The sequence below is a fragment of the Salvelinus fontinalis genome, chromosome 18 (assembly GCF_029448725.1).
Source record: "Salvelinus fontinalis isolate EN_2023a chromosome 18, ASM2944872v1, whole genome shotgun sequence".
Lineage (NCBI taxonomy): Eukaryota > Metazoa > Chordata > Actinopteri > Salmoniformes > Salmonidae > Salvelinus > Salvelinus fontinalis.
The window spans coordinates 40,333,126-40,357,938 of NC_074682.1; the positions used below are offsets into that span (position 1 = coordinate 40,333,126).

Here is a 24,813-nt window from a genome sequence, read left to right on the forward strand (position 1 = left end):
TGGCCCGCTAGGCGGCGTGGTCACCCCAGCGTTGAGTTTTGGATGCAGGAACTACTGTAAATAAGAAAGGAAAGTCTCATGGGAATACTGCTATGTTACATTCAACATCGCATACCCCCCCCCCCCCCCCCAAAAAAAAATGATTTTAGAATGGACATAACATTTACTTGTGCCAATTGTGTGCGTTTCTGTGTCTGTTCACAATTTGCAGAAAGCAAAGGCCATTTCTTCTTGAGTGCAGTGATAGTGTGGTTTATAAAACGTCACTCCCTGCTATCTAAAGTGCTTTATATGGCAGAATGACTGAAGACACTAGGAGTTGATGATTTTTTATTAAGATGTAAAAGATGGAGACAGTAAAAAAGCACATCCTTAGCACACCAATAATATACATTTTACAACAATATACATATAGATATATAGATCTATATACAGCATCTCAATAAGTTCAATTCAAATAAAGACATTCACGTAGCATCATACACAATAAGCACAATAATCATACACCAAATCTTTCCCTGTCCCATATGAGGCTACATGTAACGGCAACAATACCTGTAGTTGCTCAGTCTGAACTTGGTCTTCTTAACACTACATGGCACACAGTCCAAATGACCACACAATAGAGGCAAAGGCTCCCCATGCAGTGACGAACTGGACATTTAGATTAAGTCAATCTTTCAAGAATATGTGACACATTTAGAGGTTGTTGTGATTGAGAGGTGGTTGGTGTTGGTATGAGGTCTTTAAACATTTCCTTTCACAGCCACAAACACGCACACACATACACACACATACACCTTCCAACCCTAATACAAGTCAGGACATTAAAATATAAGGCCGCCCGTGTACATCTGGACACCCTAGCATGCACACAAAACAGTAACACCTACAGTATATCTGTACAACATAGGCCCATTCCTGTATAAGTTTAAATCCTATAATTTCTCTAAGTACCAAAGACTGCTTGTGCTTCTATTGCAGTCACAAATACTAACATACAACAACTCACTCAAGTTGAGGGTTTGATCACATGAATCAGGACACATTGACAAACTGACCCTGACCCTAGGATCGTTTCACGAAATTGGTGCCTTTTGTGTCCCTTTGATATTTTAAGTAGAAATGATGCACCAATATTGAATTTTAAAAGCCTGTAAATGAAGTGCACTATAATTTAAACCACATCGAGAATTCAATAAATCACATTTTTTACATGAATAAAGGCCAAAATTCTGCATTTTGACATGTCCCTCCATCAACCCTGTGTCACTTCTAGGAACATTTCAACCCACTTAATCTCAAAATATCTCAAAATTTCACCATCATTGTAAAGGTCTAGTTATTGTGCTGCTATGACAGTCATTTCTGAAGATGATTATTTATATTCATGTGATTAGTGATGCATTCACTTCTGTCCCTCATTTTTAAGGCCAACCCTTATGCAAACAAATTGTCCCTTTTAAATAATGGACCATTCTCACCAATTTAAATGATTCACAGCAGTAGACATCAATTGGGTCTTCTGAACAGCATGGTGGAAAGGGAAGGAAGTCTTCTCTCTCTTTTAGGTCTATTTATAATTGTTTTATCATCTTTGACTGAGGTGGTCGATCTCAACACATTAACCCCGTTCGCTCAATTATTGTTAGGAATATTTTTATTTGATTAAACTTTCATTATGTGTGGAACATAAATATAGTTCCTAATTTCATGAGCACCATGTAGTCGGTCCCATGCTCTTCATCACATGAGGAGTAATGGATGATCTTCACCTAAAACCTTAACAATGTTATCGCCAACCCTGTTAGAGGCCCAACGGTAACTTTATCAGATTGATATTATATGTGAGTTATTTGTTCAAGGAATACTTAATCAATGAGAAAATGTTGGATTTATCTCAAACATGCTTTTAAATAATAGTTAGGCAGTTACATAAGTGTCTTAGGTAACAGGGTTGACAATGTGGTACAAGTGAAGATAAAATGCTCTTAGTTCATAGGATTCTTATGTCTGAGATGGAAAAATGTGTTTATCCGTCGGAAACTGCTTGTGCTTCTATTACAGTCACAAATACTGAACATTGAACAGCTCACTCAAGTTGAGGGTTTGATCACATTGAATGCAATTGAATGCTGAAAGAAAATATATTTGTAAATTAATTTCTTCAAACTTTGCATGTCCAAAAGGCAACCATTTCATGGAACGACCCATTAGTAATGTATCGCTGGCTTCCCCTATGACCCCAGTAATGTCACTGAGAACTAAGAGCATGGGGATTGGTTGACAGGCCCCTCCCTCACTTTTCCAGGAGAAGCTCCATCTCTGGGTTGATGAAGGAGAACCCGGCAAAAGCTGATTGGTCCATGGAATCCATGAAGTTCTTGTCACCATGGGAAAGGCAGGGTTTCTCACTGAGGAACTCTCGGTCGAAGTTGCTGCAGTCGTTGGGGGCTTTCTGTTATTGGCAGGAGAGATGTCAATCAGTAGGGAGGACAAGTGATACATGGAGACAATCGGTGATGAATCAAATTATGCCTAATTTCTACTGAACATTCAGTAGTTTAATTATTGTAGATCTTTGTTTAGATACATGAATGGCTGTCAGTGACAGCCTCTTCTCCCCTTTGAAACGACCCCAAATACTGTGTGTTATATTATGGTAGGCCTATATATTACAACTGTTTTATCATCACTATAAAACCTCATGTCTAGACCGTACCACTTTGGGTCTGAAGGGGGGTTCCACCTCCCTCCTCTCCAGGGCGGGCCAGCTGATGGTCTTGAAGAAGGGGTGGACACGAATGTTATCAACGATGCCTAGCCTGCGAGTCGAGTCTCTCTCAAACAGCTGCAGCGGCGGAGGAGAGAAACAGTGAGTAAGGGATAAAAACACACAAAGGAGGAGAGAAATAGACTCCGAGGCAGAATAGGACACTGTATGGGAGGAGGGAATGGGGGTGAGCAGACCTTCTCCATCAGGTCCTTGGCCTCCTTGGTGATCCAGCGAGGGTAGTGTGGCGTGTCCATGCGGATAGACTCAAAAAGCTCGTCCTCATCATCACCATGGAAGGGTGACTGACCAATCAGCATCTCGTACAGCAGCACCCCGAATGACCACCAGTCCACGGAGAAGGAGTACTTCTGACCCAGCAGTATCTAAAAGTGACGTCATCAGATAGAAAGACACGGTCAGTGACATCATCATAGTGAGACACTCGCAAAGGTATAGTCGCAGTGATTGCTTCTCAAATAATACCCTATTCCCTATCGGCGGGTTGGTTGTTTAGCAACAAAACCGGAGGAGAGAAACAGTGAGCAAGGGATAAAAACACACAAAGGAGGAGAGAAACAGACTCAACTATGGAGCATAACAGACAGGGTTGGCTTAGATTGTTGAGAACATGTAAACTGTACTTAGTCTCCAATTTTTATTGAAAACATAAATACATTTGCACAATGAACACTTGTTGTCTCTCAAATACATCATTACAGTTGTTGGTTAGCTAGCTTCAAAATTGTTGCCATATTAGCATAAACTTGACATCAGTGAAAAAAACTCAAAACAGCCAGATATGATTTCCCACATGGCAGCTTCTTGTCATTGTTGCTAGCTATCTGGCCATCCAGAATCACAACAACACATGGACACAGACTTCTGCCCCATTGAAGCGTGCGCATCGTTTTTGTGATGTTGTTACCTAACCCATCTCTCAGAGTGCACTACTTTGGCTCTGGTCAAAAGTAGGGTACTAAATAGGGAATAGGGTGTCATGAGATGCAGCCATGTATACAGTACACTCTTAGAAAAAAAGGTGCTATCTAGAACCTAAAAGGGTTCTTCGGCTGTCCTCATGGAATAACCCTTTAAATAACCCTTTTTAGTTACAGGTAGAACCCTTTCGAGTTCCATGTAGAACCCTTTCCACAGAGGGTTCTACATGGAACCCAAAAGGGTTCTACCTGGAACCAAAAAAGGGTTATCCTATGTAGACAGCCAAAGAACCCTTTTGGAACCCTTTTTTCTGAGAGTGTATGTCTGTGTTCCATACCTCTGGAGCGATGTAGTCAGGAGTCCCACAGAAGGTTGTGGCTAGGCTCTCTCCAAACACGTTCTCCTTACACATGCCAAAGTCTGCTATCTTTACATGTCCGCTATGATCTAACATCACGTTGTCCAACTTCAGGTCTCTGAGGGCAGAAAGACAAAACAAGTGAGGGAGAGTTGGAGGGAAGACAGGGTGGGAAGAAATGTGTGGTGTAGAAAGGTTGAGAGGGTGACTAGAGTTGTGACAGTATAGAAAAGCACAGCTAATAATCACATACTCACTGTCCCACAACGTGATACTATCACTATATCAATCCTTGGTGGAAGGGCTCTGGCCATTTTCTTTTATCTGTATGGTAATGTGATTGAGTGAGTAAGAAGTTAGTGAGTGTACATTAGAGTGCTGATGATGGCATTTGCTATTTACCTGTAAATGATCCCTTTGGAGTGCAGAAACTGAAGGCCACAGATGATCTCAGCAGAGTAGAACCTGGAGGGAGAAAAGATAGATAAACATCACTACACAGTCTAGAGATCCAGCTGGCTGGCAGCAGAGTACTACTCTATCTACTTTCCTGTTGAGTTAGTCCCTGAACACTGCTGTCTGTCGCTGAGGACTCCAGTCCAGTGTGTAGCTAGCTGCATTATTGAAGAGGCCATTTGTATAGAGTGGTGCTCAGAGAGGAGAGCTGAACAATGGCCTCATACTGTAGGGTGAAACCTGAGAGGTGCTCCTGGCCCAGTGGCCCCAGCCTAGCCACAACTGAAGGATTAGCCTACACTATCTCTGACCTCCTGCTTCTCTTTTCAACTCTGGCATGGGGAAACTGATTGGGCCTTGACATAAGTGGAGAGAGACTGTGTATGCTCTTGTCGCTGGTGATTGATTGGGATTGAGAGACTGAATGATTGACTTGAAGTAAGCTTTGTCCAGACAGGTTTCTACTCTGACTCTCACTCAACACACAAGTAGATACCGTCACACGCATCAGCCGTCCTGGTATCAACCGGCTACACACACACCATCATATGGGTAGTTTGTTCAACGAACAGAGCGCTTTTGATATTTTAAATAGAAATTGTGCACCAATATTGAATTTTAAAAGCCTGTTATATTAAATGATGTGCCCTTTAATATAGACCACAGGGAGAATTCAATAAATCCGATTTTTTGTATGAATAAAGACTTGTTAAAGTTCCAAAAAACAGCATTTTGACATGTCCCTCATCATGTTTTTCTGACTTATTGGAATATTTTAACCCACTTAACCCCCAAGTTTTCACCATCATGGTAAAACCCTAGTTATTTTGTTGATTTGACAAAGTCATTTCTGAAGATTATTATTCATTTCATGTGATTACTGATTCATTTACCTCTGTACCTCATTTTAAGGTCAACCCTGTTACGTGAACCAAACTTTTAATTGCCCCTCAGTGTTGCACACAACAAGATTCCAATCCCCCTGTCACAAGGGGATTTAATGTTGAAAACATCTACTGTGTTAGGGTCAACCCTGTTACTTTATTTGGCTCTTACTAATGTATTTTTTTTATTTAACCTCTTTAGTTGGGAAAACATGTTTTTATGAAGAACATGTGGTCTTTATGACAGAATGTTAAAATTATTGAATTTCTTTACCAAATTACACTACCCAAAAGGAACTCTATTGGTGGAACGACCCATATACACTCACACATGCATGTAGACACACACATACACAGTGTAGTATTCTGGGGGAACCGCACAACAGTATGCCAAATGGTGAGGAGGCAACTCAGTAAGAAACAGTGTGTATTGGGTTTTACAGTGTTAAGTGTGTTTAGGGTGCGGCCCAGTGTCTCTGTGCCACTGCGTTAAGATGCTTAGGGTCAGTTAGTGGATACAGGTTTATTGTTCTGTGATAGTGGGACTCATTTGAAACTCAACAGTTCACCAAACTACCCAGGGAAACATATTACATAACCAGGAAACCAAACCCACGAGACTTTCCATTCTGCACTGCCAGCTTGTGTGCTGTGCAAACACACACACACACACACACACACACACACACACACACACACACACACACACACACACACACACACACACACACACACACACACACACACACACACACACACACACACACACACACACACACACACACACACACACACACAAACACACCCATACACAATTAGTTAATGATTAATACAGTGAGAGCAGAGAGGTGAACATCTCTCTCCCTTTCTGAACATCTCTCTCCCTTTCTGAAACTGTCCTTGAGGACCGGGGAGCGTGCGTGAGGACAATAGGAGCAGATGCCAATGCTGGATCGGGTATAGCTGGCAACAGTGTAGAAGTGAATGTCTCCTGTCATCTCACCTGTCCTGAGCATAGAGGGGATAGAGTCACCTAACGACTGAAAAACTTTAACACCACTATAACTAAGCACCAGTTAGTTTAACATCCCATTTCAGATCCACACTCAGAAGGGCTCAACAGCCATGCGACTCTGTACCTTCTCTGTGTTTGACCTCACTCAAACTATCTGAATCTAGTCTTTCTCTTGTGGGACTTCTGCAAACACAAATACAGTCACACTGACAGAGAGAGACACACAGACCCGTTTGCATGGTGAACAGCTACCCATGGACAGTGACCAACCCAAAATCCACCAATGCATAATTTCCCTGTATGTAGCAGGGAAACCCCATAACCCCATAACACTCAGCTACAGTCTCACACTGTGTAAACACCGTCTTTGCTTTATAGCTGTCTGGTTTCCATCAAAGTATTGGTGGTGAGTGTCTGTATGTCTCTATGAGTGAGTAATAGTGACATTAGGGGTGTGTGTTTATCTCCGTCTGTGTGACTGGGGAAACTCACGTTGCTCTGTAGAGGTCAAAGCGTCCCTTCTCCTGAATATGGAACATCAGGTCTCCTCCATTCAGATATTCCATGACAAAGAACAGGTGTTCCTGAGGACAACACGGTCAAGGTCAAGCATCATAACACATACTGTAAAGCTACCTAGCACAGTAGTAGTGTAATAAGCTATGATAGCGAGTTTGTGTTTACATCACTTCTTATTGGAGAAAGCTTTTGTAGATACTTATTGTTATTAGTAATGTTAATCAGAAAAAATGGTGTTGCTATAATAACCAGAATGACACACAAAAAGGGGAGCGAGGAGTGTGTGTAGGGCTACAGTCTGTACCTTGGACTGGAAGGTAGAGTAGAGGTGTGTGTGTAGGGCTACAGTCTGTACCTTGGACTGGAAGGTAGAGTAGAGGTGTGTGTGTAGGGCTACAGTCTGTACCTTGGACTGGAAGGTAGAGTAGAGGAGTGTGTGTAGGGCTACAGTCCGTACCTTGGACTGGAAGGTGGAGTAGAGGTGTGTGTGTAGGGCTACAGTCCGTACCTTGGACTGGAAGGTGGAGTAGAGGTGTGTGTGTAGGGCTACAGTCCGTACCTTGGACTGGAAGGTGGAGTAGAGGTGTGTGTGTAGGGCTACAGTCCGTACCTTGGACTGGAAGGTGGAGTAGAGGTGTGTGAGGAAGGGGTTGTCCCAGGCCAGGGCCAGGACTCTCTTCTCCACCATGGTACACTCCACATCATCATCCATCAGAACCACGTCTTTCTTCAGAGCCTTCACCGCAAACCACTCCCCCTGACCTTTCAACTCTGCCAGCAGGACCTGGGGAGAGAAGGGGGGGGGGCAGAATAAAGGAAAGAAGAGAAGAAAATAAGAGAAAACAAAAGAAGAGAGGAGAGCCTGATTAAATATTATATTGGTGGTAATATGAAAGTCTGTTGTCCCTACTGCTTCATTGTATGTGAACTGTACTGTGGTGAGCTTTACTGCTCTGGAATCCTGAATGTCTGCTGTACCAGGCTTACCTTGCCAAAGCTGCCCTTGCCTAGGACCTTGTGAAAGACAAAGTTGTCTACGTTGATGAGTGTCAGGTGGGTGAGGCGAGATGGGGGATGCGGGCTGGAGCCCTTCCACAGCCTGCCATAAGGGTGGCCGTCTGGGGAAGACACAGCTTATAAGGTCCACAATTGTCACCACAATTGTCATCATATTCATCATTATTATAATTAACGTTATATATAAAAACATATTTTACTCCAAACCATTCACACAAACTTGATTTAAGTGAATTTAAAATAACACATCATCAAATATGTTCATAAAAACAAACACACACAGACTGACCATTGACATCCAGACCACTAGTGGAATTCCTATTGACTTCCTGATAGACTCCTATATCTGGGTCAGCTAGAGTTGGGTCCAAGCGCCGAGTGGAGGATTTCTGAAAGACATTCAGGAAATATGGGGAGAGATAATACATATATAGAAGGGTGATGAGAGGGAGAAGCAAATAACACCTTCGTTGTCACCTTTGACAGATATCCATAAACAAAGATGCATTACACTGTATGGAGACAGGGCTGTAAAATACTGTTGTTGAACAGTTATTCAGCATTTCACTTGACCCCATTGTTATACGGCCTACATAATGCTGACTTAAGAATGACATAGCAGCTTATTCAGTCAGACCACAGTCATAACATAATATATAAACATAGTGTCCAGGGGAAGGTAGTTAATTGCTATTGCCTAGACAGGGCCATGATAAGGAGCATTACAGTTGTTGAAAGCCTCACCACCACAAAAAGTCTTCCTGTCCATAAACATACCAGGGCCCAGTTTTTCAATGGTTATCTATCTGGATTTCACCCATCGGATAGGATAAAATGCATAGAAATAGAATGAATAGAACAGAGAAATCATTGACTTCAATTGGGACTCCCGTCCTATTAATTATTTTTCTATGCATTTTATCCTATCCGATAGCCGAAATCCAGAACTTTTGAAAAACTGGGCCCAGGACAAGAAGCTCAGGTTCCCATAGCCATACAGATACAGTCGATCTGGGCCAGGTGTCACACACACATTCAGTAACATATGTCAATGCACACACACCCACACGTGCACTTGCAAGAACACACATCCACCCACATGCCTGCATGCTTGCACATGCACACAATCAGCTCACTCACCTGGCTGACTTGTGTAAGTGCTTCAGCCAGTAGTTTCTGGTTGATTCCACAAAGGTTGGCCACTTTATCCTGACACTTATGATGCACATTCATGGCACAATCTACAAGAGCATAGAAGAGTTACAGTATACAGTTAAATACAATGACAATGCAGACGCAACACACACACACGCCGCTCCTTACCTTCACACTTGAGGCCCTGCCTGACCAGGCCCCACAACAGACTGCCACAGTGGTCACAGAAGGTGGGACTCATGTAGTTGTGGTTCTTGAAGCGGTGTGGCATGTCTATCTTAAAGCGCTCCTTCTGGAACTGTGATGGACACACACAACTCATCAACACCCAGATCGGTATCGGGGGGCAAAACCCCCGCCTGGGAGGGTGCCTCATGGCCTACGCATCTCTCTCTCTCCTTCCTTCCTTCCTGCCTTGTTCTCTCCCTATCTTCTTTTGTTTTGCGTGCCCTGGTGTTATTCTTCCTGAGCCTAGGTCCTGTCTGTAGTAGTTTCAGTGGGGTCCTGTAGACTGCCATAGACAGGCACACTTTCTCTTGGTCTCCTCTCCTGCTCTCTCTCTAGTCTAGAGAGGGCCTTATATACGCCCCTTTCTAACTCAGAACACACCCCTTCTCACCACCCCTCACATATGAGTGAAGGGAGATTCCCTCATGTTTGAATGTAACCTCTAAGCTCAGTTACCTGTGCTCTTTGGTCCTTTCTATTGATGAATATTGATGGGGATGTGAGGGGACCTCATCCTTGGTCGAGGTTACATGTCTGATTAATGCCTACTAGTTTGGACTCTGACCCTATGACACCTTGACAGCTAATGGCATCACAGCTATTGTTCACATTATTAATGGAGGAAAACCTCCTGACCAGTTTAATCAATGGAACGGACACCTTATAGGGAGTAAACTCCACATTGGATTGACACAAATAAGTAAATTAATAAATAATCAATTAATTAACTAGTAATAATCAATTAATTAACTAGTAGTCCCAACGTACCACAGTGTCCCGGCTGTTGGCTGCCGTACCCGTACACCTGCCGATGATCTTGTCGATGCATTTCTTGTGAATAGCTGCATTGCATTCTGGGAGAGAAGAGATATGGAGAACATTGATGACAGGTGAGCACCATTCATACAGGCAGATATCGAAGTCACTGGTAGGGCTGTACAATCTGCTCTGCATTGAGGTAGTGTTTATAACTACAGTGTTTATAGGTGTGTATCTATGATGTTGTGTGTATGTGGTTGTATAGCAGTAGGTTGTCCACATTACTGTACACTTACGTCTGCACTTGTACCCTTGCTTGTTGAGCCCCCTGTAGAATACAAAGGCATAAGAGTGAGAGATTGTGGAGGGCCAGTGATGATGAATGGAGACAAAGTGAGAATGGACTATATAGATGACAGGTGAGAACCGTTTATAAAGCAGCACACAGACACTCATCCACCATTTCCAGAGACACAACCTATTCTACCAGAACACAACAGTAGTAGTGGAATCTGTGCTGATTTTGCGAATACATTGCTAAATGTTGATAAGTCTTGTGTGGGTATTTCCAGACAATGCAAGACTTCTGACCCGCTCCCGGAAACACAACCCCTAAAGTTAGATAGATAGGAGGAGATCATAGGCCATACTAAGATATTGCCTTATCTTATCCCTTCACTCAGTCTCTCAGTATAAAGTAGACCGACCAAGACTTAAATTGGATGAATGGAAGAGATAATAAAACTTGTAAATAGGGAATGACTTCTGTTAGCATGAAGCTAACAAAAAGTAGAGCTAGGAGTAAAGAGCCATGAGGACAGGCGGCTGGACAAAATGAATAACTGACCAGACAAACTCTCTGCAGACGGAGCAGAAGGTGGGCTGTCTGAAGAAGGTGGCGATGAACTCGTGACATTTGACCTCGTGGATCTTGGCCTGTTTGATGGCTCCTCGTCTGCGGTTTATGGTGGGACCCCCTACCTCCTCCTTTGTGGGAGGCTTGCCCTCTATAGGTGACATGGAGAGAGTCAGGCTAACAGCAGAGCGTTATGGTTAAGAAACATCACTGTAGCATTAGGAACAGTAGTGACAACATTTGGAGTGCTTGCTCCACTGTTGGTTTAAGAAAACAGGCAAAACCTTATAGAGCCAGTAAGAGAACTATGTTTAAAAAACTAACAGACAGGTATTTATACACAAAACCTATACATGACTGCAAGAATGTGTGTGTGTGTGTGTGTGTGTACGTGTGTGTGTGTGTGTGTGTGTGTGTGTGTGTGTGTGTGTGTGTGTGTGTGTGTGTGTGTGTGTGTGTGTGTGTGTGTGTGTGTGTGTACGTGTGTGTACGTGTGTGTACGTGTGTGTACGTGTGTGTGTACGTGTGCTTGAGTGAGACAGATGAGAGCGGAATAGATCAAATCAAATTTATTTGTCACATACACATTGGTTAGCAGGTGTTTATGCAAGTGTAGCGAAATGCTTGTGCTTCTAGTTCCGACCATGCAGTAATATCTAACAAGTAATATAACCTAACAATTTCACAAGTGTAAAGGAATGAATACGAATATGTACATAAAAATATATAAATGAGTGATGGTCGAACGGCATAGGCAAGATGCAGTAGATGGTATAGAGTACAGTATATACATATGAGATGAGTAATGTAGGGTATGAGAACATTATATAAAGTGGCATTGTTTAAACTGGCTATTGATACATTTAATTATATCAAGATGGCAAGATGCATTAGATGGTATAGCGTACAGAATATACATATGAGATGAGTAATGTAGGGTAAGTAAACATTATATAATATAAAGTGGCTAGTGATAAATTGATTACATCAATTTTTCCATTATTAAAGTAGCTGGAGTTGAGTCAGTATGTTGGCAGCGGCCACTAAATGTTAGTGATGGCTGTTTAACAGTCTGATGGCCTTGAGATAGAAGCTGTTTTTCAGTCTCTCGGTCCCTGCTTTGATGCACCTGTACTGACCTCGCCTTCTGGATGATAGCGGGGTGAACAGGCAGTGGCTCGGGTGGTTGTTGTGCTTGATGATCTTTTTGGCCTTCCTGTGACATCGGGTGGTGTAGATGTCCTGGAGGGCAGGTAGTTTGCACCCGGTGATGCGTTGTGCAGACCTCACTACCCTCTGGAGAGCATTTCGGTTATGGGTGGAGCAGCTGCCGTACCAGGCGGTGATACAGCCCGACAGGATGCTCTCGATTGTGCATCTGTAAAAGTTTGCGAGTGTTTTTGGTGACAAGACGAATTTCTTCAGCCTCCTGAAGTTGAAGAGGCGCTGCTGCGCCTTCTTCACCACGCTGTCTGTGTGGGTGGACCATTTCAGTTTGTCCGTGATGTGTACGCCGAGGAACTTAAAACTCTCCACCCTCTCCACTACTGTCCCGTCGATGTAGATAGGGGGCTGCTCCCTCTGCTGTTTACTTAAGTCCACGATCATCTCCTTTGTTTTGTTGACATTGAGTGAGAGGTTATTTTCCTGACACCACACCCCAAGGGCCCTCACCTCCTCCTCCCTGTAGGCCGTCTCGTCGTTGTTGGTAATCAAGCTTACCACTGTAGTGTCGTCTGCCAACTTGATGATTGAGTTGGAGGCGTGCATGGCCATGCAGTCATGGGTGAACTGGGAGTACAGGAGAGGGCTGAGAACGCACCCTTGTGGGGACCCAGTGTTGAGGATCAGCAGGGTGGAGATGTTGTTACCTACCCTCACCACCTGGGGGCAGCCCGTCAGGAAGTCTAGGACCCAGTTGCACAGAGTGGGGTCGAGACCCAGGGTCTCGAGCTTGATGACGAGTTTGGAGGGTACTATGGTGTTACATGCTGAGCTGTAGTCGATGAACAGCATTCTTACATAGGTATTCCTCTTGTCCGGATGGGTTAGGGCAGTGTGCAGTGTGATGGCGATAGCGTCGTCTGTGGACCTATTGGGGCAGTAAGCAAATTAGAGTGGGTCTAGGGTGTCAGGTAGGGTGGAGGTGATATGGTCCTTGACTAGTCTCTCAAAGCACTTCATGATGACGGAAGTGAGTGCTACAGGGCGGTAGTCATTTAGCTCAGTTACCTTAGCTTTCTTGGGAACAGGAACAATGGTGGCCCTCTTGAAGCATGTGGGGACTGCATACTGGGATAAGGATTGATTGAATATGTCTGTAAACACACCAGCCAGCTGGTCTGCGCATGCTCTGAGGACTGGGCCGGCAGCCTTGCGAGGATTAACATGTTTAAATGTTTTACTCACCTCGGCTGCAGTGAAGGAGAGCCCGCAGGTTTTGGTAGCGGGCCGTGTCAGTGGCACTGTATTGTCCTCAAAGCGAGCAAAAAAGTTGTTTAGTCTGCCTGGGAGCAAGGCATCGTGATCCGCGACGGGGCTGGTTTTTCTTTTGTAGTCCGTGATTGACTGTAGACCCTGCCACATACCTCTCGTGTCTGAGCCGTTGAATTGCAACTCCAGTACTCTTACCCTAAACTTAACCCTAACCTTAACCCAAAGACCTAATCTTAACCCTAATCCTAAACATAACCCTTGCTACTAACCCTAAAACTAATCCTAGCTCCTAACCCTTAACGTAATTCTAACCCTAACACTAATTCTAACCTTAACCCTAAACCTCCTAGAAGTAGCATTTGACCTCGTGGGGACCAACAAAATGTCCCCAGTTGGTCAAATTTTAGTTTGTTTACTGTTCTTGTGGGGACTTTTGCTCTGTTCCCTCTTGCTCCGTCTGTACTCCAAAAGTGAGCATTGAACAGATGAGAACCAAGGCAACAGACAGACAGCTTCAGAGTGACAAACATGACATATAAAATATAGATCAAAAACAGACCAGATAGGAGGGGAACAGAGGAGGATGAGAAGAGTAGAGGTGGGCTTCATCTCCTGAGTCTCACCTGTATCAGTTGCTCCCTCCAAGAAGTACTGCACTGCCATCATCACCTTCCCTGAGGGCTGCAAGTCAACCTGAACACACACACACACACACACACACACACACACATACACACAATCATCTGCAAGTTAGACACACAATTCATGCAGGACAGTGGTGAATCAGACTGTAGTCAAAGTCCCTCTTACCCAGAATTCAGCGTGGCCGTTGGCCTTTTTGCAGCGCTCGGCAAGGACAGACATGCCCACTGTGACCTCGGCCAATGGCTCCTCTGCAGTCTTCATCAGCAGCACCTGCAGGACACGCCCCTCGTAGATGTGGGCGTCGAAGCTGGCCTTCCAGGCTGGGAACATGGTGGGCTTCTTCTGAACCAGCGTCTTACCACGCTCTGGAGAGAAGGAGGGAGAGAGGGAAAGAGGGGGAAGGAGAGAGAGGATAGATAGAGGTTAGAAAGAGAGGTTAGATAGAAATAGATTTCTTTCATACTCCTGTCTAACAAGCTAAAAACCTGCATATCTGTACAACACCGGTCCTCGTGTATGACTTTCATAGGACATACAGTATAAAGTATTTAATGACAGGGTTACAATGTGACTGTGTGGGACAATGGGACTAATATATTTCTACTATAACACACTAGTGACTATAGTAATAGTCAGATTCTCACCGGTGGTGAGGGCCTCCTTCATCTTGATGACACAGAAGGGGGTATCAGAAGGGGCCAGGGGGGACAGAACACCCAGATCGTAAGAGTTGAAGGCGATCCGCAAGAAGGGTGCCATGGTGACGTGTCACTGGGCCACCTGTTCAAAGACATGGCCAAGCAGAATGTAACCACAGCAAAATATTTCTAGAAACAGTCCATCACTCAGCCTTCTGTTCATACGCACATGACAGCCGTGATTCAGTTACAGATGTAGGATATTAATTTGAGCCAGTTTGCTACAGCAGGAAAATAATCCTGCAGCAACAGGAAATGTCAATTGTTTTGTGGATTATAATTACTGGACATTTTTTGTAGGGGTTGATACATTTTTAATTAGGGCAAATCAAGTCTGACATTTTTAAGTGGAAATTACAAACTTTAGAAGCCTTTTTAAACCTTGAATACACCACTTAAAAATGTTCCTGCAACAACGGGATGATCAAATTAAGATACGACATCTGAACATCACCTACGGTGATGAGAGCTATACATTCACATACACACACCCTGCATCATCAGTCACATGCTACTAATATGGATATTTATTTAATTCATTGTTTGATCATTGTAAAAGTATAAGCAAAGACTAAAGTGTGATATGTATCCACTCAAGATGACAAGCAAAATGGATAAGGTAGAGGGAAATGCGGAGAGACAGAGAGAAAGGGAGAAGAGATTAGATATCAGTCTCATAATCGAGTCATATGACAGAAAGAGATTGTGTGTGTGTGTGTGTGTGTGTGTGTGTGTGTGTGTGTGTGTGTGTGTGTGTGTGTGTGTGTGTGTGTGTGTGTGTGTGTGTGTGTGTGTGTGTGTGTGTGTGTGTGTGTGTGTGTGTGTGTGTGTGTGTGTTAACTAACACACACACATAACTATTATTGTGAGGACCAGAAGTCCTTTTTGACCAACTGGGGATATTTTGTTGGTTGCCACGAGGTCAAATGCTATTTCTAGGAGGTTTAGGGTTAAGGTTAGAATTAGTGTTAGGGTTAGAATTACGTTAAGGGTTAGGATCTAGGGTTAGGGTTAGGTTTAGGGTTAGGGTTAAGGTTAGGGTTAGAGTAAGGGTATGAGTATGGGTTAGGGTTAGGGAAAATAGGATTTTGAATGGGACTGAATTGTGTGTCCCCACAAGGTTAGCTGTACAAGACTGATTCTCTCTGAGTGTAGCTCTGGGAGTGAAGGTATTTCCCTGCATTCCTGGGAGGGGGCAGGTCTCAATATGTCCAAAGTCCTGTGTTTCTATTCACCAGCTCTACACCACCACCTATGCACATCAACAATAAGTCAGGAGACAAGGAAATGGTGGCAAAAACAAGGAAAGAAAAAAAAGAAAACATAAGAGGACAGAAAAGAGGCGGAAGAGAGACAGAGAGAGGAATGTCATGCAGTGTGTACTAAAGGAGGTGTCCATGTGTTCAAGCCTTGAGCTGTGCTGCTTTCAGGTGTTGATCAATAATAAACTCTGTGTGTGCGTGCCTGTGTTTGTGTGACTGCGTGCATGCCTGTGCGTGTGTTACCAGGGAATCACAGAGATTGATATTGATTACCTATCAGATCAGAGCCTGGGTTGACAAGGACAAGGGACTCTTTCTCTTCCTATGTTCAAGGTCCATTGTTAACTAACCTTGTCCACCAGTTAGTTCTCTCTCTGTACAGTATATGTGGTAGCAACTGAACCTAATAATAAAAATACTAATAATAGCACATTATATTTATGTAGCGCTTTTCAAGGACCCAATGTCGCTGTGAGCTCATAATCCCTTCCTTTTCATCTCTCTCTCTCTCTCTCTCTCTCTTTTTATTGTTTTGTCCCATGCAGACACGCATTCACACATCTTCCCCTTATGACTCACAGACAGCTGACTGATAGCACCTCAGACAATGACATCACACACACTGGGCTCTATTTGAACAAACCTAACACAATGGTAAATCAACCACAGGCGGTAGCTTATATGTTCAGGGGTGTGTCAGAAATATTTGTGCTATTTTCACTATCACAATTATTGGCGCACTTGCTGGCGTTGGCTCGAAAGAGCTGGGTATTGATGAATAAACAAGTTGTGGGTGTGTCGAGGCTTGGCCCCTCACTGGCCAATCAGAGCGTGTTCAAAGGCAAAATATGTGGTTGCTTCAATTTGTGTATTTACAGTCTTTTATGTATTGCGTATAATCAACTCCAATTCCAATGTTAGTCCGCTATAATTTGTTAAATGGCTTACAGAAAAAAAAGGGGGAAAAATGTAGACCTATATTTTCTAAATACGTTAAGTAATTGCTTGGTTTTAATGTGAAAATATATACATAGAATTAACACTGATATAGGGGCTCCTACTGTAAATTGCATTATGGCTGAGCATGGACATGCCAAACGTTGTCAATAAGCAAGATTAAATGAATGATTGATAAAAGCCTAAGAAGAGAACGAATAATTGTAATCAAAACGAAACAACAACTTGTTTTAAATTGTCTATGCCACACTTACAGGCCCCATACTTTCTCCATGGGCATATAATATTAAAACAACGTAGGCAATGGAGGGTTTACGTACATCCTTCTCACAGTTGCTGGACAAAAGATCCAATATGAATTTCCACGCAGCGTTATACTGCTCCCAATAGGCCTATGTTTTATGAACATAATCGGAACCATTTTACAGATCAGATCGCATTCACACATCTCCAGAAGTTGCACGCCACGGACCTTGTCACCGTAATACCAGGAAGGTGAATCATTCGAATAAGTTTAGTTGTAATAAAATGTAACGAAAAACAAGCCACCAGTTTTTTTTAAACAACAATAAATACATGTAAAATGTAATGATAGCATAAAATCTCCATGATAAAAAAGACAGGCATTGCTGTTGAACCAGCCTTCGTTATAGTAGGCCTATGGGAGGGCTTGGGTTTTGAACATATGAAACGGAAAACAAGCTATTTTTACTGGTTACATATGACTTCTAAATACGAGGTTCACAGTATTCACCAAGGGTATCATCTCTCGTTTCATGATGGGCATGTAAACGTAGCCTACATCATGGAGGGGTTTTTACGCACGTCCAAAACGGGACCTGCATGGCTAAAATACTGTGGGCCTGCCTACAATGCATAAAAAGGGAATGTCAGCTCACTGTTTTACTCCTCTCAAACTTGATATTATAATAAAGCTTTGATGGTTAAGATATATTTCCAAGCGGTTTCAGGAGCCAACCCCTTTATCGGCAGTCTTGACTACTTTGTGATTGCATTGGGCAGACAAAAAAAGCCTTAATTGAGAGGAGGGAGAGGCTATATTTGGTTTTTAATAAAATAAAATAAAATGGGGAAAAATATGAGTTTTTATATTTCTAAATACAGGCACAAAAAGCACATTGGGCTACCTTTGTTCCATGTGCATATGGGCATTGTGCGTCATGGCTGGATAGTCTGAGTTTCCGCTGTCAAAATGAATGCCTTAACCAAATGTGTTAGCGCTAAAACCAGCTTTTGGTTGGTCTTAAATATCCCTATCAGCACTGCCTGAAATCAGCACTTTGGGTCGTGTTTTTAAGGACACGCCTAAAATATTTCCACCTCTCCCATCTGAGCGCAAGCGTGCTGGTGTTAGACAGGTAAATTGCAGAGCCTGGCGTTAGGGCTGGAAAATGCCAGTGCACCAGTTTTACATGACGAAATTTTAACTAACGTGCGTTTGACACGAAAATAGAGCCCACTCTCTGTCAGAGAGCTCTTTACACTGCGTGTAAGGGATCTGTCAAACTATGGAAGGGATTCTTACAGTTTTTTTATCGCTTCGGTACAATTTTCACAAGTATGTGGTACATTTTCACAACTCTTGGTACAACTCAAAATAGATAATCAAAAAGGCAGTTGTTTCGCAACTCTAAGCACATTTTTAATTGACTAAGTACAGCACACAAAATTATATAGTCACTTTTTCACCAAACCTATTTTTTTATACATATTTTTTATTTCACCTTTATTTAACCAGGTAGGCTAGTTGAGAACAAGTTCCCCTTTACAACTGCGACCTGGCCAAGATAAAGCAAAGCAGTTCGACACAAACAACAACACGGAGTTACGCATAAACAAACGTACAGTCAATAATACAATAGAAAAAAGTCTATAAACACCTAATCAGTGTTTCATCTAGAAATACATGTTTCACATTGCAATATATGTTCATATAAAGTAATTGCCTTTCACAATGCAATGCTCACATTACTTTTGACATGATTATCTTCTCTTTTGTTAAAATATATTTTACTACTACTTAATCTGACTGCTCTTAATTGATGATCACTTAAACATTTGGTAAACCTTTAGATTTGACATGTAAACTGGTTTGTCTACTACAGTTTAGCAGATGTTACAGCAGGTGCAGCGAAATGCTTGTGTTTCTAGCCCTTACAATGCAGTTATACAATATCAATACAATACCAATACGCAAATAATCCAGAATGTCCAAAACAAGAAAGGGGGAGGTTCATACTGCTTTACTAAAATTGCGTTGGCCAATACAGTGCTGTAATACTGTAATATATGCCATTTATGTAGCAGACACTTTAATCCAAAGTGACAAGAGTCCACACATTTTGGTATGTGACCCCAGTGGAAGATGTTTGCTTGTCATCTCCATGAGCGCACCACCCTCCTTCAGGCCATGGATGAGGCATGCAATGATTTCAGTCCGACCTAATCAGGCTTGGATTCGCCATGCCAAAACGTTTTTTCCCAGGTGCATGAACAATGAGGATATTCACTGCGATTGCGATGGGAACCTATGGCCAAATGCTCAAGACAAGTTTTAGATCAGAAGTAAATTGCTAAAATTGCAACAACGAAAAACACCACCAAGATGCCTCTAAAATGTTCTCTAAAATTCAGTCCGCCAGCCATGCCCATTGCCACGCCCCTTGTCACGCTCACCACCTAAATACCTTTTTAATCCAGAAAAAAAAGCCTGGTAGTATATGGATAAAGATGACCACCCTGTGATGGAGGATGCAGCACAATGCACAGTCCAGTATTTATAGTGGGACACAATGGAATAGGAAGTTAAATGATATCTTTACTCCATGTACCTGTACACACTTCCACACACATTTCCACACACACACACACACACACACACAACATCTTCATCAGATCAGTACAAGTTGGTTAACGGGTGGGTGTGCAGAAATCATGTCTTGTTCTTGCTTCATCTGTGCTCTGTTTGTCAAATGTGGATGTGGTTCACAAAATTCAGTTGGCATTATGATAAGACACAGTGGTTACTCATCAAATGCAATGCAACTTAAAAAGGGGCTTCTTTTAGCAAGTAAAGTTGCATATAAAAGTTTGACAGTAAATGTATAGAAACTACCTTTGTTTTCAACCTAGTTATTAGTGAACAACAAACATGCAGAAGTGGTCATGACATGTCCAGTAATTGGGAAATAAACTGAACAGTGTGGATAAGTGGAAGTCTTTAAAACTGCTTCTACATCAATGGCAATTCCTTGCATCATGCATGTCACAATTAACCCACAGAATGTCATGATCTTGAGAAACCCCAGAGGGCTTTGAAAGCAAGGTATTACAAATGAAAAATAATGGTTTCTCTCATTGTCTCATAACTGAGTAAGGTCTGGTTTTATGTATTAAATGTGTTGACAGTCTGCTCACAATAAGACCCGTGCGTTTACAGTTGAGAATAATTTGAAGTAGGGAAGACCACGGTTGGTTGGCTCATGGATTGATTGTCACTGCTTATTATTACTGTGTAATCATTTCAACATAAACATGTGTGTCCTCTATAGGAGAGGTCATCCATGTGGTCAATTCAGGACAGGATCACAAAACATGGAGGTGAGACGAATATTAGAATGTTTCATGGTTGAAAGTAAACATTTGTATGCTTGTTATTTCTTTTATAAATAGTTGATGGAAGTATCCATAAAATATATTTATTGGAACGAGGAAAGGGATAGATTTATTTCAAGCCTATTTGTGAGTTCCTAGGTCAAGCAATGTGGTAACTAGCATCTTAATTAGCATTGGGGTGGTTGGCGATGGTTGTCAAATTGATGTTAGGGTTGCTTGTCACAATCTGACAACCATCCCCATTGTAACAATGTACCCAGTAAGCTAAATGACATTAAAAAGATGCCTAGAATACTTATTTTCCAGATGTTGAAAAGACATCTGTTTGACAAGTTTGGACAGCACAGTACAGCACAGCGCAGTACAGTGCAAAACAGTTTAATTTGGTAGAGTACAGTCTACTCAGTAGAGCAAGGTAGAGTACAGTTTAGTTTAGTTCAGTAAATTATAGTACACCACAGTACAGTTGAGTACAGTAGGATACAATACAGTACATTATACTGTAATTTACCCTACTGTGCTGTACTCTACTGTACTGAACTATACTCTACTTTACCTTACTGTACTGTATCCTACTGTGCTCTACTGTACTATACTATACTCTACTGAACTACACTCTACTTTACTGTACCCTACAGTACTATACTGTACTGCACGAGTACATTATACTCTTGTTTACTTTACTGTACTGTACTGTACTGTACTATGCTCTACTGTATACTGTGCTGTCCAAACTTGTGAAACACAGGCATCTCTGATTGGTTCAGGTTTGGTCCAGTCCGGACCTGCTTGTCAAAACTGTGAGTCATGTGACTCCGACTGAGAGTCAGCAACATTCTCACACACACACACACACACACACACACACACACACACACACACACACACACACACACACACACACACACACACACACACACACACACACACACACACACTCATTAACACACACACATGTTAACACACACACACGTTAACACACACCCATGCTCCTGTTTGAAAAAGCTTTCCTTGTTTCAACAAAAACAGCTTTACTTTTTTCACTTCATAAAAATTTCATTTTCATCCAAATATCTGATGGTTACTGTTTATTTTGTGTTGATATGTGTTGATATGACAATTTGAGTGGAGTAAGAACTACAATGTCAAAGAAAATATTAAACTATGTTGAAAATGTTTTTACTTATTTATTTTTATTATGTTAGATAGAAATACTGTTAAAAAAATAAAGACTTTACTTTTTTCAAATAACGGCTTCAATTGTTTATTTTATTGTAAATTAGATCAATTGTTGCTGGGAAAAAAGGCAAACACTGCGACAATTGTCAAATACACCGGATAGGTGCAGTAAAATGTGTTATTTTATAGTGTCAGCCATAGTAGTATAGAGCAAAATAGGGTTAACTGACTTGCTCAAGGTCACTTCAACACATTTTTCACCTTGTTGGCTCGAGTGTACTTGGTTCCGCCCACCTCCTTACTTGTGCTGCCCACTATGATTCATTTGCTCCATTGGAAACGACAGGCTGTGGTCTATCTTGGGTTAGATATAAAAATCTTTGCCCATACTGTGTGACAACCAACCCTGGATGTGGCTGTTTGTCACAAGTGGTGTTTAATGGCTTGTAACTCTATGTTGGAGTAAGATATGAGGATATAAAGGTTCCCCATTTCAACCCAAGACCTTGGTATTTCTCTTAATATTGAAAATAGTCTCGTAAGATATAGCCTAATATAGGCTCCCGAGTGGGGCAGTGGTCTAAGGCACTGCATCTCAGTGCTCGCGTCACTACAGGCCCTGGTTCGATGCTAGGCTGTATCACAACCGGCCGTGATTGGGAGTCCCATAGGGCGGCGGGCACAATTTGCCCAGCGTCGTCCGGGGTAGGCCGTCATTGTCAATAAGAATTGATCTTAACTGACTTGCCTAGTTAAATAAATGGTGTTGAGAAATACACAAATTAGTAAAAAGTATGAAAACCAACCACGGTTTCCCCCAGTATTCTACAATGCCAAGTTTCTATTGAATAATTCATTTGCCCCTTGCACATGAAATTGTACTGTACAATTTTTTTACCCGGAATGTAGCGGATGTCAGTGCACGCCAATATCAATATATAACATTACAGTTGACAACGTTTTCTTCATTTTCTGGGGTTACGGAAATACTAGCTACCTAGTATTCGCGCAAGTTTTCGTAAAGTTTCCAGTGCACTGTATGTAGCTTAATGTTTTCTTCAATAAAGGCTATTTAAATAATCAACCTAAAAAAGGGTATTAAACTACATTGCAAAACGTAACAACAGCGAAGTTACGAACGTATATGCGTCTTTCTCAATTGTTCAAATGACCGAAAGTATTTTCCCCTTGACTTACCTCGTCTTGCAAATGTACGGATTATTTATTGTTCTGTGACTTTTCTTTTTCTTGTCTTCCTTCCCGTTGCTCGTTCTGTGATTCCGTTGATCGAGGAAGTAGCCTTACTGCTCGCTTGCTCTGTAGACTGTGGCAATGTGACGTCGACCAGGTAGCTACATACACACTGCACTGTGGACGCAGCAGTCTTAGTTATTATGCACAAGTGTCCTCGTTTGGTTTCACAGATTCTTGGTCATCTCCTATGTAACATTGAATTATCTTACTATTGTACACACATCATGAAACATTTATACCAAGGGGTGATGATGATTGATTGCCCTCTTCAACCTTTGGTTTTACAATAGTGCAACTGCTTAGTCAAAACTGCCTCCACTCCCTCATTGAATTTCACTGTGACTTGTTGTAGTCTCCTAAACAGGCTAGAGTGTAGTATATGTGCAGTACTGTGAGTATGTCTGTCCTAAAACTCTCTATGTGGGAGAAGACTTGGGCTGAGTTTTACGTAAAGTCCTGATGTGTGTGGGTTTGGATCACACGGGTAGGCTGTGGGTGTAGTCTGGGTTTGGGCAGAACTCTGCGGGTGTGGAGGTGGTAGAGTTGGCTGCTGCTGCTAGCACTGTCCCTGAGGCTAAACTGGCACCAGAACTGTAAATTACTCAACATCATCCAATGTTTCGGCATCATGTGCAAATATATCCACCCCACACGCAGGCACACACATAGGCAAACACACATTCACAGACACACACACCATCACTACTAAAGAGCTCATCTCACAGTTAAGTTAAGTGCACATATACATTTGTCTATAGCCATATAGAGGCTTAATTATACATTAATTAAACTGTGTGTGTGTGTATGCGGGTGTATGCATGTATGTGTGTACGCCCTGCTGTAAGGTAAGACATCTGTGGGACAGGTAGGTACAGGTGTGTGTCACTGCTCTACTCCAGTCATGGTTACATAACAGGTAGATCCTGACTCATGACAGAACTGGGGAAGTCCTTATCCTGCTGGACGCCACTCTGCACACCTGTGGGTGTGGAACTCAGCTTCTGATTCGGCACTTTTGATTTAGTACTACTACCACACACACACACACGCACACACACACACACACACACACACACACACACACACACACACACACACACACACACACACACACACACACACACACACACACACACACACACACACACACACACACACACACACACACACACACACACACACACACACTCACACTCACACACACACACACACACTGTTGCCCCAAAACTATCCCACCAACCACTGACAGTGTGGGGCCAGGACCCCAAAAACCTCTGGCTCCATCAATCCACTGCTTCCATCTCCGTAGGCGTATGATTCTGCAATATGGCCCTGTCTCTGTTTGCTCGCCTGCTGGGCTGCAGAACACTGAGGGGAGGTACATTTAGCATGTTTAGATTACATTGAGCACTGGTTTCCTGGTGGATCTGGCTCCACACAGCTGACTCTCCCAGCTCTGCACTGGCTCTAAATGCTCTAATAGGTCACAGCAGCCGGAGGAAGATAGTGCACGACTATGTCCAAAATGGGACCCCATAGAGCTCTGGTCCTGCACTATATATGGAATATGATGCTCTTTGGGACACATACACGGTTAATGACAACATGCTCACCCAGAGGGTCCATGATGTACATGTTCCACTGATACTTTCTGACTCCTCTGCCTAGTGGTACTACTATCTATCTCTACTACTAAGTATCTACACTGAGTCTCTTTGGTAAGTTAATGAGAACCGCTCAGTGTAATGTGGTAATGTGATCATTGTTTGATTAAATTGAAAGGA

General features: G+C 42.5%; 1 protein-coding gene across 3 annotated transcripts; it reads right to left on the reverse strand.

Annotated features, from left to right (window-relative positions):
* Positions 1-313: 313 nt before the first annotated feature.
* Positions 314-23,433, reverse strand: LOC129815500 (protein kinase C delta type-like). 3 transcript variants are annotated; one of them, XM_055869389.1, is made up of 18 exons: positions 22,973-23,433; positions 14,688-14,823; positions 14,209-14,408; positions 14,022-14,091; positions 10,954-11,113; positions 10,403-10,434; positions 10,116-10,201; positions 9,288-9,417; positions 9,105-9,205; positions 8,254-8,353; positions 7,935-8,065; positions 7,558-7,731; positions 6,921-7,012; positions 4,476-4,538; positions 4,053-4,191; positions 2,971-3,159; positions 2,723-2,851; positions 314-2,458 (listed from the first exon to the last, which is right to left on the reverse strand). In XM_055869389.1, the coding sequence occupies exons 2-18, from the start codon at positions 14,800-14,802 to the stop codon at positions 2,300-2,302; spliced, it is 2,070 nt and encodes a 689-aa protein (XP_055725364.1). In that variant the 5' UTR covers positions 14,803-14,823; positions 22,973-23,433; the 3' UTR covers positions 314-2,299. The 3 variants fall into 3 exon arrangements, 2 of the variants coding, with proteins under 2 accessions (XP_055725364.1, XP_055725363.1); XM_055869388.1 differs by lacking the exons at positions 14,022-14,091; positions 14,209-14,408; positions 14,688-14,823; positions 22,973-23,433 and adding exons at positions 12,102-13,054; positions 13,195-13,796; XR_008753437.1 differs by lacking the exons at positions 314-2,458; positions 2,723-2,851; positions 2,971-3,159; ... (2 more) ...; positions 14,688-14,823; positions 22,973-23,433 and adding exons at positions 4,331-4,397; positions 12,102-13,054; positions 13,195-13,796 and having other exon boundaries at positions 4,172-4,191.
* Between the last annotated feature and the right edge of the window lie 1,380 nt (positions 23,434-24,813).

Excerpts from the sequence above, each read along its gene's own strand:
- LOC129815500 (XM_055869388.1), bottom strand. The coding sequence starts at position 13,352 with ATGTTAATCCTCGCAAGGCTGCCGGCCCAGTCCTCAGAGCATGCGCAG. Across the intron at positions 7,013-7,557 it reads ACTCCACCTTCCAGTCCAAG|GAACACCTGTTCTTTGTCAT; the intron begins GTACGGACTGTA and ends TGTTGTCCTCAG. Across the intron at positions 2,852-2,970 it reads CCAAGGACCTGATGGAGAAG|CTGTTTGAGAGAGACTCGAC; the intron begins GTCTGCTCACCC and ends CCGCCGCTGCAG.